This window comes from Notamacropus eugenii, chromosome 2 (genome assembly GCF_028372415.1).
Source record: "Notamacropus eugenii isolate mMacEug1 chromosome 2, mMacEug1.pri_v2, whole genome shotgun sequence".
Lineage (NCBI taxonomy): Eukaryota > Metazoa > Chordata > Mammalia > Diprotodontia > Macropodidae > Notamacropus > Notamacropus eugenii.
The window spans coordinates 537,720,353-537,734,102 of NC_092873.1; the positions used below are offsets into that span (position 1 = coordinate 537,720,353).

At 42.8% G+C, this 13,750-nt stretch overlaps 1 protein-coding gene across 5 annotated transcripts in view; it reads left to right on the plus strand.

Annotated features, from left to right (window-relative positions):
- ST6GALNAC3 (ST6 N-acetylgalactosaminide alpha-2,6-sialyltransferase 3) overlaps positions 1 to 13,750 on the plus strand; it is a 713,190-nt gene that overhangs the window by 517,932 nt on the left and 181,508 nt on the right. Inside the window, exon 4 of one of the 5 annotated variants that reach the window (XM_072649890.1) lies at positions 5,811 to 6,151. The exons of the other annotated variants lie outside the window; for them this stretch is intronic. Coding sequence (XP_072505991.1) covers positions 5,811 to 5,820 — 10 coding nt within the window. The 3' untranslated portion in view covers positions 5,821 to 6,151. Of the gene's footprint in view, positions 1 to 5,810; positions 6,152 to 13,750 lie in introns of those variants that run through there. 5 annotated transcript variants of the gene reach the window in all.

Genomic DNA, 13,750 nt, shown 5'->3' on the forward strand with positions numbered 1-13,750 from the left:
GGGATGTAGTTACATACATACAAAACTTACCTTTTACATGTTCTCAATCCACAAAACATGTCAGATCTTGAACTTACTAAGAAGTGTAAAAATGGTGACCCTTACAGAAGAGAAACTGTACATCCTTGGGCCTCTTTCATGGAGTGTTGGGAGAAAGGAATGAAGAAAATTAATATTTATTAAGTGCCTCTGATTCACCAGGGACTGAGCTAAATACTTTACAAATATCTCGTTTGATTCCTAGTACAACCCTGGAAGGTAGGTTCTTTGATTATCCTGATTTTTACAGATGAATAAATTGAGGCAGACATTAAGTGAATTGCTCAGGGTCATACAGTTAAGAAGTGTCAGAGGTTAGATTTGAACTCAGGTCTCCCTGACTTCAGACCCAGCATGCTATCCACTGCACCATCAAGGGGCATGTATGATCTTGAATAGTAACAAGAACAATTTCAGATCCTTTCCAAGTGGATTCTTTAAAAATGAGGCACTTTAATCATGAAAACCTTCTATGTTTTAGTCATTCAAGGAACAAAATATGAACAAATCACTTAATTTCTCTGTACCTCAGTTTCCTCATTTGTACAATCAGGGGCTAAATTGATGACCACTAAGTCTTCTTTCAGCTCAGACTGTGAGGCTGGTACACAATGCTCCCCTAAACTCCACCTTTCCTCTAGATAAAAAAGTTGAAATAAAAAGAAAATGGGAGGGGAATGTTTCCTAACGTTAATAATTCCAACTTTTTGAGTCTGTTTTTCCATTTCCCTATAATATGCCCACATTATGGAGTCTTCAGTGCCTCTGTTAGTCATAACTAAGGCACATAAAGAAATGAGTTGATGCAAAGTACTTAGTGTGAAACTTCAATGACTCCAGTCTAGGGAAAACATCTACTGGATCAGCTCCTCAAAATATTAATTAATCATAATGATGAAGGCCACATTATAGGGAAGCAGAAGGCCAGGCAGTTTTCCCCTGGGACCACATTTGGGATAAGCATGCTCATGGACACTGGCTCAGAACTGAAAGAAAGACACAGTAGAGCAGAGAGAGCCAAACTGGCAGACTTGTGTGGACAGGCTTGGAGGATACCCCAATCTGGACAGTTCAGCAGCAGTGCAGAAGGGCCACAGTGTGAAGGTCTAGAATGGACTGCTCAGCTCCTGAGCTTGGTCACTGGACCAATGGATGGTTCAGAGGAGGCAGGCCATGGCTGTATTCTCCCCCACCCATCTCTTAAAGGTTAATAAGCACAGCTTACCTTAGGGCTCATGTCCTCTCATTTTTAGAGTTAGGCTATCTTTGAGATAAAAGAGACATTGTAGAATAATAATTAATGACAGTGATGGTGGTGGTGATGATGATGATGATAGAGTTTTAAGGTTTGCAAGGCATTTGCATATGTCAATTCATTTTTTCATCACAACCACCCTAGCAGGTAGGTTGGATCCCACTTTATAGATGAGAAGACTGAGACCCAGAAAGGTTAAGTGCTTTCCTTGAGTCACACAGTTCATAAGTCTGAGACAGGATTTCAACTAGTAGCCTGACTCCACATCCTATTCCTTATCCACTGGACCATCTAGGTTCAAGGATTGATCAAGGCTGTCACTGTCACTGAAGCTAACCACATGGTCTAATGGCTCTGGGGTCAGAGGATTTGGGTTCAAATATTACCTGTGATGCTCCAAGTTACTTCTATGACCCTGGGGTTGCTTAACTTCCATTGGTCTCAGTTTCCTTGTCTGTACAAATGAGGGGGCTACAATCAGTAACCTCTCATGTTCCTGCTGGCTCCAATGATGATTCTCATTTCGAGGAATTCTTCCTGGGTTGTCATTCTTCATCTTTCATTTAATGCAGTGTATTTCTCTATACCTTCTTATGGTCTCCCAAAGAGAGCTTGAGATGCTGCTTGGGACTACAGATTGTTTAATTGACTGAATTTTTGTCCCCTTGTCTAGCACAATGCTGGGTATGCATGGTTGTTTAGTCTTTTTTCAGTCATGCCCTAGTCTTTGTGACCTGCTCTTTGTGACCCCTTTGCAGTTTTCTTGGCAAAGATACTGGGATGGTTGACCATTTGCTTCTCCAGCTCATTTTACAGATTAGGAAACTGAGGCAGACACGATTAAGTGAGTTGCCCAAGGTCACACAGCTGGTAATTGTTTGAGGCTGGATTTGAACTCAAGTCTTCTTGATTTCAGACCTGGCATTCTCCACTATGCCACCTTGCTGACCTGCCTGATATATAGTAGGAGCTTAATAAATACATCCTGATTGATTACATTTCCTGTCTTCTCTGTGCCATGATGAAAAAGTTCTTTTGTCTTTGTTTTAATTTTATTTATTTCATGGATTCACTAAATGATAACCATTATTAATTCCCTCCCCTTTCCCCTCTCACCCCCATCACCACTGAAAACTCTGCCTGATTTCTCCCTATGTCCTTCTTCTGGACCTTTCACAACCTGAGCACTGAGGCAGAGCACCTGGTTCTTCCCCTGACCTGCTCCATGACATCTGGACAAGACATTGCTGTCTGCTGAGTCATGGGCATCTTTTCTCCTAAAAGTCTCTTTAAACTCTGGGGTACTGTGGTTTTCCATCTTGCTATCCTCCTCCAAAAGGGCACCATTGTTTTAATAAATGAAAGCTGTGGTCCCATGTAATCGAAGGGTGGAGGCCTTCCCTCACCTGCCACCCTCTTTTCCTGGACTGGTTCTCAGACTACTGAATGTCATTGCCAAATGTTTGTTCAGGGACTGACCATTCTCCTGGTAGAATCCAACATGATCTATTCCAGGGCTATGGGGAGGTCATATATTCTCTTTGTTCTTCTCCCCCTTCCCACAACTTTCAGGTCACTCTTCCAAGCAGGCCTGGAATTCCAGGCTAGAGGCTTATAGGTGAGAAACCCCCCGGGGCTCTGGAAGTGATGCTGTCTGCTCCACTTTGTATCATCCTAAAAGAAGTTGCAATAGAATGAAAAGATCTCTCAGTCCAGAGTCAGAGAACCTGGGTTCAATTCCCATCTCTAAACACTATTCCTTCTATGTTCAAGGGCAAGTCATTCAATATTCCTGAGTTTCCTAATCTGTTAAATGAATTTATTGGACTAGATGGCCTTTGAGTTCTCTTCTAGCTTTACATCTCTTATCCCATTAACCTATAGCATGTGGCAAGCTGCAGCCAGCAGCAGCAAAAGGCAATGGGGTTTTGTCCTAGGGTGCCAACTGAGGAGGAGACATCTTTGCTCCCTAGAAAGACTAATTTCCAAATGTCCTTCTCCTGGTCACCACTTTTTCGTCCCTCCCATCTTGGTCTTCTGGAGATTCATGTGCCTTCTCAGAATCTTCTAACTTCCTCATCAGCCTTTGAAGTTTGGTCCACTCAGACCATCCGCTCTTTCACCACAGCCAGTTGGCTACTTTCCCTAACTCTTCATTTCCCATTGGAGTTCTCCAAGAGAAGTTTGGCTCCTTAAAGCTCTAATCATATTGCTTTCTACCTCTTAGTTTCAGAGCATTCCTGAATTAGGAGAAATCATAGTTTTTTTTTTCTTTTCTCCATCTAAGAGACATGCTTTTTGAGGACCTGGATTATGGTCCTAGGAAGACATTTTCCCTTGACCTCTCTCACTTATGGTTCACCAGGAGGTCATGCTCTTCTCTGGGGATTAATGCCACAATTAATTTCAATTCAAAAGACATGTATTAAGTTCCTATTATGTGACAGTCAGTGAGAGAGGAAAGAGTTTGGATAAGACAAGGCCCCTGTCTACTAGTAGGATAGAATACTAACACAAATAGCTGTGATACAAAATAAGCCATGATGAGTTCCCCAGAGGGTGGGCAGCCCAATGGGGTATGAGGATTGGTAAGGACGCAGTTCTCCCCAGCTGTTGCACATGTCAGAGAGAGGGCTGTGCTTCCTATACCTTGGAAAAATGTATTTAGGAACAGGGCTGGAAAGAAAGTGCCCCCTCATCCTATGGAAAATGACTAAGTGAACTGTGATGCTAGTGTATGAAGGAATATCACTGTGTTGAAAAATACAACACATTTGGGGATTGAAGAAAAGGATGACAAGACTTATACGAACTGATGCAAACCAAAGAATGCAGTATCTGGAATTATTAACCCAATGGAAATGGAAAGAACAACAATAAAAGCCAAAAGTTGAAACTGATCATGAAGGAATCTCAGTCCCCAAGCCCAGCCCCATGGAAGGGCCATGAATGGAAAGCCACCTCCCTCCGCTTCTCTGAGGAGGTGGAAACCTATGGGTATATCACTGACCACACCATCACATGTTTTAAACATGGTGGTCACTTTGAACTATTTCTTCTGCGTCTATTATTAAGTGTAGTTCACTAAAAAAAGGAAGGGAGGGATAATTTGGGAAATGTAGCTGATGACATAAGGCATCACTAAAATGTATTTTTCTGAAGAGCAGGGATGGGACATATAATTGGCACATTAATTAGTGGCTTTGTGTCATGTGGTGGGTGGCATGACTAGATTGTGAGCAGCTTCAGTCAGTTTCAGATATTCATGTGTGAAATTCATGAATAACCCCTCCCCCCACTTAGATGCAAGTAGAAATGAAATCTTTAGTTTGAAATGGCCTCATTTACTCTTGAATCTTTAAAGTTGATTTTTTTATTGAGATAGAAATTCAGAATAGTTTCCATCACTAATGCACATTTCCTAAAGCATCTGCTGGTGGGTGCAAAGGAATCCATCCTAAATATTTATTTGCCTGGAAATGCCAGGGAGTCAACACTTCATTTTTTTTCCAAAGAAGCATTTTTATAAACCTTCCATCAATAACACCATTTGCAATTTAGATGTCTGAAAAGTATAATCCTTCCTGCTGCGTCTCTGAAAGTTTGCTTCATATTTAATGGCTGGAGACACTTTAGTTCCTAATTAAACTTTATCATTTACGATGTAGCAATTCATTAATTCACGTGATTTTTTAAAAATGTGAATTCTAGCTGATTTTTAACTGCTGTTTTGCTATTTCCAGTCTTCATCTGAATGTGACAAGGTACTGATCATGAAATGCTGCTTTGGGATAGGATGGGAGAGGGTGGGAAGAGGGGAAGTGAGGGAAAGATGATGCAGTGATGATGACGATGGCGATAGTGAGGATGATGATGATGGTAGCTCACAGTTATATAATATTTAATATAGTTTCTCACTTAAACTGCATAACCAGTGGTGTTCTGGTAAATGCTGAACAACCAGCTCCCTGAAAGCATGCATATAGGCACCCCTTTAAGGTTAATCTCCATCATGGACATTTTATCCCTCACTTTACAAAGGCTAGACATCAACAAGAGGATAATTCAGGGCCTGGTTTATAATGTTTGCTGATTTCTGAGGTGTAAATGCTCACCCTGACCATTTTAAAGTGTGTTCTGCCAGTCCAGGTCGAGCTCTCTCCAGCATACTCCTGGCATCATGCCCTCTGAAGTAAGGGCTACCATTATCCCCATTTTACAGCTGAAGAAATGGAGGCTCAGAGAACCTACATGCTTTGCCCTGGGTAACACAAATGGTGAGTGTGTGAGGTGAGATTCAGACCTTAGTCTTTCCATAGCAGTCAATTCACTAAACTGTGCTGTTTCTCAAAATGTGACTGACTTATTTTGGAGGAGTTACGAGAAGTGGCAGGAGGCACACCTGGCGACCTCTCTCATTTGCTGTAAATAGGAGACGACAAATCACATTTCCATCACTTACAAGACAAACGCTCTCATCTTTCAAAGCCCCCCAACTTTATTTTTCTTTCCTCAGGTTTTCATGAGATGACAAAGAGGGGCCCATATTGCATGCCATAAAGTCTGCTTCATTGGGAAGGTTTTAAAGGTCTTTATACTGAGAAAATGGAGACCCTTGATGGAGCTGATCAGTTCCGGTCATGGAAAGATTCACTCTGAACCATTGCACCAAGGTGGAAATGCCCAAGAGGCTGACAAGCTTATTGCCCATTTCAGAGATTAAATAGTTTTGGAAAAATTCTCTCCCCTGGCAGTTGTAATTGTGTTTGTGAAATGTGTTCATTCTGCTCTAACCCGCTGGTTTGATTGAATCTCTCTCTCCCTTCCTCCTTCTCTCTGTCTACCCCCTCTCTCTGTCTCTCTATCTGTCTTTCTCTCTCCCTCCCTCCTTCTGTCTTTCTCCATCTCTCTCTGCCCTCCCTTCTCCTTCCCTCCTTCTGTCTTCCCTTATCTCTCTCTCTTCCCCCCTCCCTCCCTCCCTCCCTCTGTCCTCTCTGTGTCTTCTTTTTCTCTTTCTCCTTCTTTCCCCATCTCTCTCCCTGCATCTGTCTTTCTTTTTATGACCCCACTTGGGATATTATTGACAAAGAGCGATTTGCCATTTCCTTTTTCAGATCATTATATAAATGAGAAAACTGAGGCTGACAGAGGTGAAGTGACTTTCCCAGGAGCACCCAGTTAGAAAGCATCTGAGCCTGGATTTCTACTCAGATCTTGTCAACTCCAGACCTGGTGCTCCACCTTGCCGCCCCAGAATAGTGCTTTTAACAAATATCTACAGAATTTTAGTCATCTTGAAAGTTACCTGCCTCCCAAATAAAAGTGTGAGAGGAGGCATGAGGAAAGAAGAGAACACATTGAGTTGGAAGTAGGAGACATTCTTCTTCCCAATTATTTCAGCCTGTCGTTTCTAGACTTCTTTCAAACATCTACTGCACTTCCAATCTGAACTGACCTCACTTTTCTTAAATTTTCCATTTCATCTCCCACCACTACACCTTTGCACTGACCATCCCCCTTACCTAAAATGCTCCCCTCTTCTCTTAGAATCTCTAGTTTTCTTTCAGAGTTGGAGACTGTTTCTCCTCCTATAATAAAACCTTTCCCTCATGCTGCTAGTTCTTGGTATTCTAAAGTAACCTTGTCTATACTTATCTGACTATTCAGTGTTTCTCTTGATAGAAAGTAAGGTGCTTGAGATCAGAAGTATTGTACCCTTTGTCTCTGTATTCCCAGAGCCTTTGTCTGGGCCATGCAAAGGTAGGAGTTTAATAAGTGTTTGCCATCTTGGATTGGAACTGCGGATACTTCCTTCCTTTTCACAATTTTTCCCAGAGCCAAATATGTCTATTGGTTCAATTAGTTCAGTTTGACAAGCATTTATTAAGCACCACTGTGGTCACTGATTAAAAGCATCTTTGCTTCTTTGCTCTCTTTGAAAAATAATCAGAATTCAGGGCAGCTCTATAGTATTGTAGTTGATAGACTATAGGACTTAGAATAAGGAAGACTCATCTTCCTGAGTTCAAATACAGCCTCAGACACTTACTACCTGTATAACCCTAGGCAAGTCACTTAACTCTGTTTACCTCAGTTTCCTCATCTGTCAAATGAATTCAAATGAACTAGAGAAGGAAATAGCAAACCATTCCAGTATCTTTGCCAAGATAGCCCCAGATGGGGTCATGGAGAGTCAGGCATGACTCAACAACAAAGCAGGACTCAAGAGAACATTCAGCATGTTGAGACTATTGTATGCAAATAGAACTAGACACCCTCCTGTCTTCAGGGTCTCAGTTACATTGGAGTCTTCCCCAGGAACCTGGCTACATTTCGGCTATGGGGAATTTGCCCTAGTATTAAACATATGACTTTAATGGAAGCAAGTCTAAGGCTCCTGACTCTGTGAGTAAGCCCTGCTGTCTGCCTCTGGAAGCCAGGATGATCTGAGTTCAACTCTTGAATCTGACATATTACTGGTTATGTGACCTGGGCAAATCCAATAATCTCTAAGCTTCAGAAAATGTACCAACTTGCATTGGTAGAAAGGATGTACTCATCTAATAATTCCTTATACCAATAAAATCACAGATCTAGTCTCCATCTCCATATTCATGCAGCATTTGTTAAACCAGACAGGTGCTAGGGCTTTAAAGACCCAGAACAAACAGGAATGGTTCTTGCCCCTAAGGGATTTCCATTTTCTGGAGAAAACAGCATGTCCACAGAGAAAAACAAACCACGTAGAAGGTAGCATTAGGGATGCCAACAACTGAGGAAATTCTTGGTAGTCTTGTATTAGGTGATGATTTACCTGAGTTGTAAAAAAAAAATACGCAGGATTCAGGGAGGCAGAGCTGAGAACAGAGTATATTCCATGCATGGGGGACTAACCATGAAAAGACTTGGTGTCTGGAGATGGAATGTAGAACATGGAAAGTATCAATGAAAATAGAATGTATGAAGGAAAATAAGCCTGCAAGGGTTGACTACAACTAGTGTGGGAGGAGTCATAAATCACAAACAGGCATTTGTATGTATTTCTCAAGCTAATGGGGAGCCCCTGACACTTCCTGAGTGTGAGAATGACATGCTCATGCTGGAGTTTTAGGACTTTCAACTTAGAAGCTGGAGAGAGGGGAGAGATTGGAGGGGAGGCTGAAAGTCTAACAGCTGAGTGACAAAAGAAATGCCCCATGAATCTTAGAATGTCTGAGGAGAAAATAGGAAAAGCTGAATTCCAACCAAGCCCTCCCCTAGCCAAGGCTGGTCGTGCCACCCCTCATCTGCAAAGAGGGTGGGAAGGGAGACATGCAGTTGTGAGGTCCAGCCTCCAAAGAAATATGAGGAGCCTACCATGGAACCCACTTATAATCCAGTGGCATTGATTTGAAATAATTATTTAATACCGTTGTCACCTTCTAATGCCACCATCATGAGTCTTCCATTATAACAAAGGAAAACAATTCAGCAAAGAAACCATCACAACGCTGTTTGATGCCTAGTCACCATTCCACACCTGTAGCACCCAACTTCCACCAAGAGGAGGGAGGAGCCAAGATTCATTCTTATTCTTGTGGGACCAAGGCCATTGCTTCCCCACCTGATTCTTCAGTCTTTTCAAAGCCTTCCTCTTCTCATCTTTTGTGATATTTAGAAAAGAGGCAGTTACTGTCTTATGGGAACAATGAGGAATGTGGTGTGACCCACAGGACTACTGTGAGGATTAACCAAATAAGATATGCTCAAAGGGAGTTAGCAGGGGAAGCTTTCTCTGAAAAGGAAGCATGAATCTGCCTGAATAGTGACCAGGCATCTTCTCAGGATTGCTGGACTTCAGGGCAAAAGACCCCATTCTTGGAATGACAGTCTGAGTCATCTGAGCCTCACTCAACCCGGATCACCTGAAAGTCATTCACACAGGAGCCATTTTGAAGGTCTAATTGCCAGATATCTAAGCAAGCATGCCCTTTCTTTGCTGTTTTTCTCAAATCTAACCAGTTCTTTTCCTGTACATGCATCCTTCCAGTCTACCCCAAAGCCACTTTTTAGGCCAGGAGAGGACTACTGTTTATTTACTTCACATGTTCTTGAACTAAAAGTCACACTGGATACCAGGACTGGGGATGCCATCTACCAATATTATATTTTGGGTTGGCAGAAGTCTCTGAAATTAGGAGAGAAGATCCTTGGCAAACCAGACTGTAAGGTCTCAGAAGTGGACCACGTGGAGAAAGGCAGGTGTTCCTGGGGACAGGATCCTAAAGCCCACATCTGTCACCTAATTATTGCACATGACCTAATTATGATAAGGATCATGTGAGAAACTATTGGCAGAGGTGATCACACCTTCCATCATTCCCAGCCCTTTGTAAAGAGGAAATGTGGTACAACAGAAAGAACGTGGATTTGGAGTCCAAGGACCATCAGTTTCAATTTCCATCTGGCCAATTACCATCACTTTGAACTTAGTAAGTCACCCTCTCTAGCTTCACTCTCTCTTGATGCAAGAGGACTGGCTGGCTGAGGGCTTCTGAGAACCCTTCAGCTTTTGATCCAATATCCTAAGGTGGCAAAAGAGCTCATTTATACACTAGCTAATAGTTGCCTGTCTTGGGCCTGAGAAAATAACATTCTCAACTTTGACGATGAGGAAGAGAGAGAGAGAAAAGGGTACAAAGAGACAGGAAACTCCTTTCCCTGGCCACCACTCCACTCTCCATCATATTCCCCATTAGTTCCTTAGGAGAAGGGGAAAGGAATAAAGATTTATATAATACCTACTAAGTGCCAGGCACCATGCTAAGAAATTTAAAAATATTGCCTATTTGTTCCTCACCATAGTCCTGGGAGGGAAGGTCTGTCATTATCTGGAGGCAAGCAGAGGGTTAAGGTAGTGAGTGTCTTGAATTTGAATTTTTGTCTTCAGAACCAATCAGGGTATAAGACAGACACATTCTAAGTGCTTAAGAATGTTTGTTGATTGATCAATTATTGAAAAGGGAGAACTCCCAAAGGAGTGTCTGTCATATCCCTCAAGGCCCCTGGCTGACAGATGGCAGAAATGGTGGTGATGATGGTCTGGATGGTGTTTCTTGGAGACTGTATGCTAAAGATTGTCTCATTTGTCGTGAGCATCAAATGGATCATTGTCTTTGGAGTGTTTGGCAAACCCTAAAGCATCATGTAAGTGTGAGTCAGCAAACACTTGTTTATTAAGCACATAGGATGTGCTGCTAAGCCCTGAGGACAAAAGGGTTAAAAAAACAATCCCTGCCTTCTTGGAGAAATTACAGAGATGATTGCCAAGAAATGTGGTCATTTACAGACTAGGCATAGGAGGACAGATGGTGTTCAGGGAAGTGTTCTGGGGTTTGGGCTGAGAGTAAGGAAGAGGAGAGGGGCAGACAAGGGGAGGAAACCTTCTGGACTGATGTGAGGGTGGCCTCAGGAGATCTCAGAAAGTGAATCTTATCAGGTCTTCCCTCCAGAATGACTCAGAACCTCTGACAGATCATTTGGGTACAAAGCATCAGCATTGCCCAGGATTTACCAGGCCAGACAGATGCCAATGATGTGCTCCCTGCCCCAAGCAGTCCCCTGACAGCTTCAGGCTCCTGTCAGTCAGCTTGGGATTGAGTCCCCCTTCCCCCATTCTTGGCAGCTGTGTGTTTGCAGGTTGCTACTCTTAGGTGTGGAGGCCATGTTGAATATGTCAAACACTTGGGCTTCACAGAAAATTGATTACAGACTTGGCCCCATCCAAAAAATAAATCCTTTTGTTTTCTTTAGCGCATGTAAATATGAAATAACTTCTGAATGCAAATCGAGGTGACATTTTATTTTTCAGATGCATTTGGAAGCTGCCTGGGGCATGGTGGCAGTGAGTTAGTTGGTAAACATCGTTCATCGCTATGTTGGGAATTCAGCAGCAGCTGGGGTATGTGACATGAGTGTCTAGGAAGCATTTCTGCTAACATGGGAGAAAGGCAACTAATGTAAGACAGGGGAAAGCATGCCCGATTTGGGATTTAAGGGCCTGGGTTCGAATCCCAACTCTGCTACTCATTAACTTGATTAAATCAAAACCTCTCTGGGCTCCAGTTCTGCTTCTCTAAGTGAAGCCATTGCAATAGACGGCTCCTCAGCTTGATCTGCCATCCAACATGGCAAAAACATGACCAAATGACCTGGTCTGCCTTTCAAAATAAACAACAAGCTCCATTAGCCTGATGGATGGAATTCAGGTAGATTGTCCTTATAAAGACACTTTCACCTTCTCTTCCCCCATCCTAGCTTTTCTCCTTGACAGGAAGAAAATATGATTTGCCTCATTACTGTACGATGCTGTGTGGGTGACGTGATAACCACCTTCATGCCAAGGAGTAGAGTCTGCACAATTGAGAAGATAGACTCACTTATAGAGATGTTAAAAATCATTAGCCAGCGGACTGGAGCCAAGTTAACAAGGTGGTGTTTCATGGAGCCTGGTCAGATAAGAGTCTTAGGAGACTGGACTGGTCTTTTGGCCTCATCTGACTCTATGAGTGACATGTGCATGATGGGAAATGAAGTTAGGCCAACAGCTTTGTAGTGTGAAACTGGTTTCGCTGTTCTTAGAGCCAGTATTATTGTGGGACATGAGAGAAGCACTCTCTCAGCTAGGGATCACCATAGTATATACCGTGTGCAGTCCAGAGTCAGAGCACTTGAGTTCAAATCCAGTCTCAGACACTTACTGTGTAATCTCAGGTAAATCATCTAATCTCTATTTGCCTCAGTTTCCTCAGCTGCAAAGTAGGAATAATGATAGCTCCTGCTGTGAGGAAAATAAAAAAGAGAGAAATACTCAGCACAATGCCTGGCTCATAGTAGGTATTACCTAAATGGTAGTAATTATTTTCTAATCTCCCTTCATTTATCTCCTATTGATCTCTTTTGGTTTTCTTCCTATTTGTCTGATAACTGCTTCTCAGTCTTCTTTGCTAAAAAGTTTTAGGGTCTAGTGGATAGAGCAATGGATTTAGAGTCAAGAAACCTGGGATTTGAATCCTGCCTCAGACATTGTTACATGTAAGTCTCTTGACCTTGCTGCCCTTATTAGCCTTATCTAATGCCTTTGTTCCAGCTCCAAATCTCTGATCCTATGATCATTCTCCTCCTCCTCATGGACATGTGTTAAGGCTCTGTCCTGTCCTATCCTCCCACAGTGGAATCATTAACTCTCGTGGGTTCAACAAATACCTCTCTGCAGACCCCTCTGGGACCTGGGTAGCTGTCTCTCCAAGCCTAGCCCCATCCTCGAGCTCTGATCCTATAGCACCAGCTGCCTGTTGGCTGTACTGGTGGTTCCCTAGGCATCTCTCACTCAGCATGTCTAAAAGAGAACTCCTCATCAGTTGTGCCAAACAGTCCCCATTCAATTAGTCTTTTTTCTGCTGAAAGCACTGTCCTTCCAGTCCATCACGATTCCAAACACAGACTCTTCTCTTACTCTTCTTTCATACCTTCTCAGTTACCACAACAAAGCAAATCTACCCCAACAATATACCTTGCATATGCTCCTTTTCCCCACACGAATATCACCAGCCAAGCTCAGGCTCCTCACTTCTCACTTGAACTATTGCAATAACCTCATTAGTGTCCCAACCTCCAGACTCTGCCTATCTCTTCCCATCAGTCTGTTCTGCCTTCCATCAAGCTGCCATTGTATGTTTGTCCTTCATTCTCAAAGAGGACTGTGACATTGGGGAGATGATGACATGACTTGCAGCTGACTTGGATTTAAGTGAGAGAGGGCTATGCAAAGTCACCAGCCTGACTTCCTTCTCCAGAGCCATCTGGGTCCAGTGGACAGACATTCATCAGGACGACTGGAGATGGCCGCGTCTACCTAACCACCATATTGATTTTTGTAATGCAGAGTTCTGACTTTATTGCTTCCTTTCTCAGAAAGTTCCAGTGATTGCCTCTTGTCTAGCACAAAATGCAAACTTCTCAGGCTTTTAAATCTCCTTCATATCTAGTTCTAGTGAGGCTCTACGAGGTGGTGAAGATTCCATTTCTCCAGCCACATGACAATCTTCCCCACCTTGACATTTTGGCTACACCTTATACCTAGTATAACATCCACTCCTGCCCTTTTGCCCAGGATGCCCCATTCTTGTTGTGAATCCTTTCTCATCTCTGTGCTATAGTGTCTAGAGTTTAGTGCTTAGCTCAGGTGCACCCTCCAGAGGAAGCCTAGCCTTATCCACTAGGTTTTAATGATGTTAATCCCCAAATTAGACAGATGATAGATACAGTCTCATTCAATACCTACTATGTACCAGAAACCTTGTCAAATGAAACATCCTTTACCCTCTGAGATGGGGAATAACAATGTATAGAAGGGACCTGAAAAACAGAAATGAGGGAGAGGGAAAAGGGTACTTGTAAGGGGGCAAAGTGATAGAT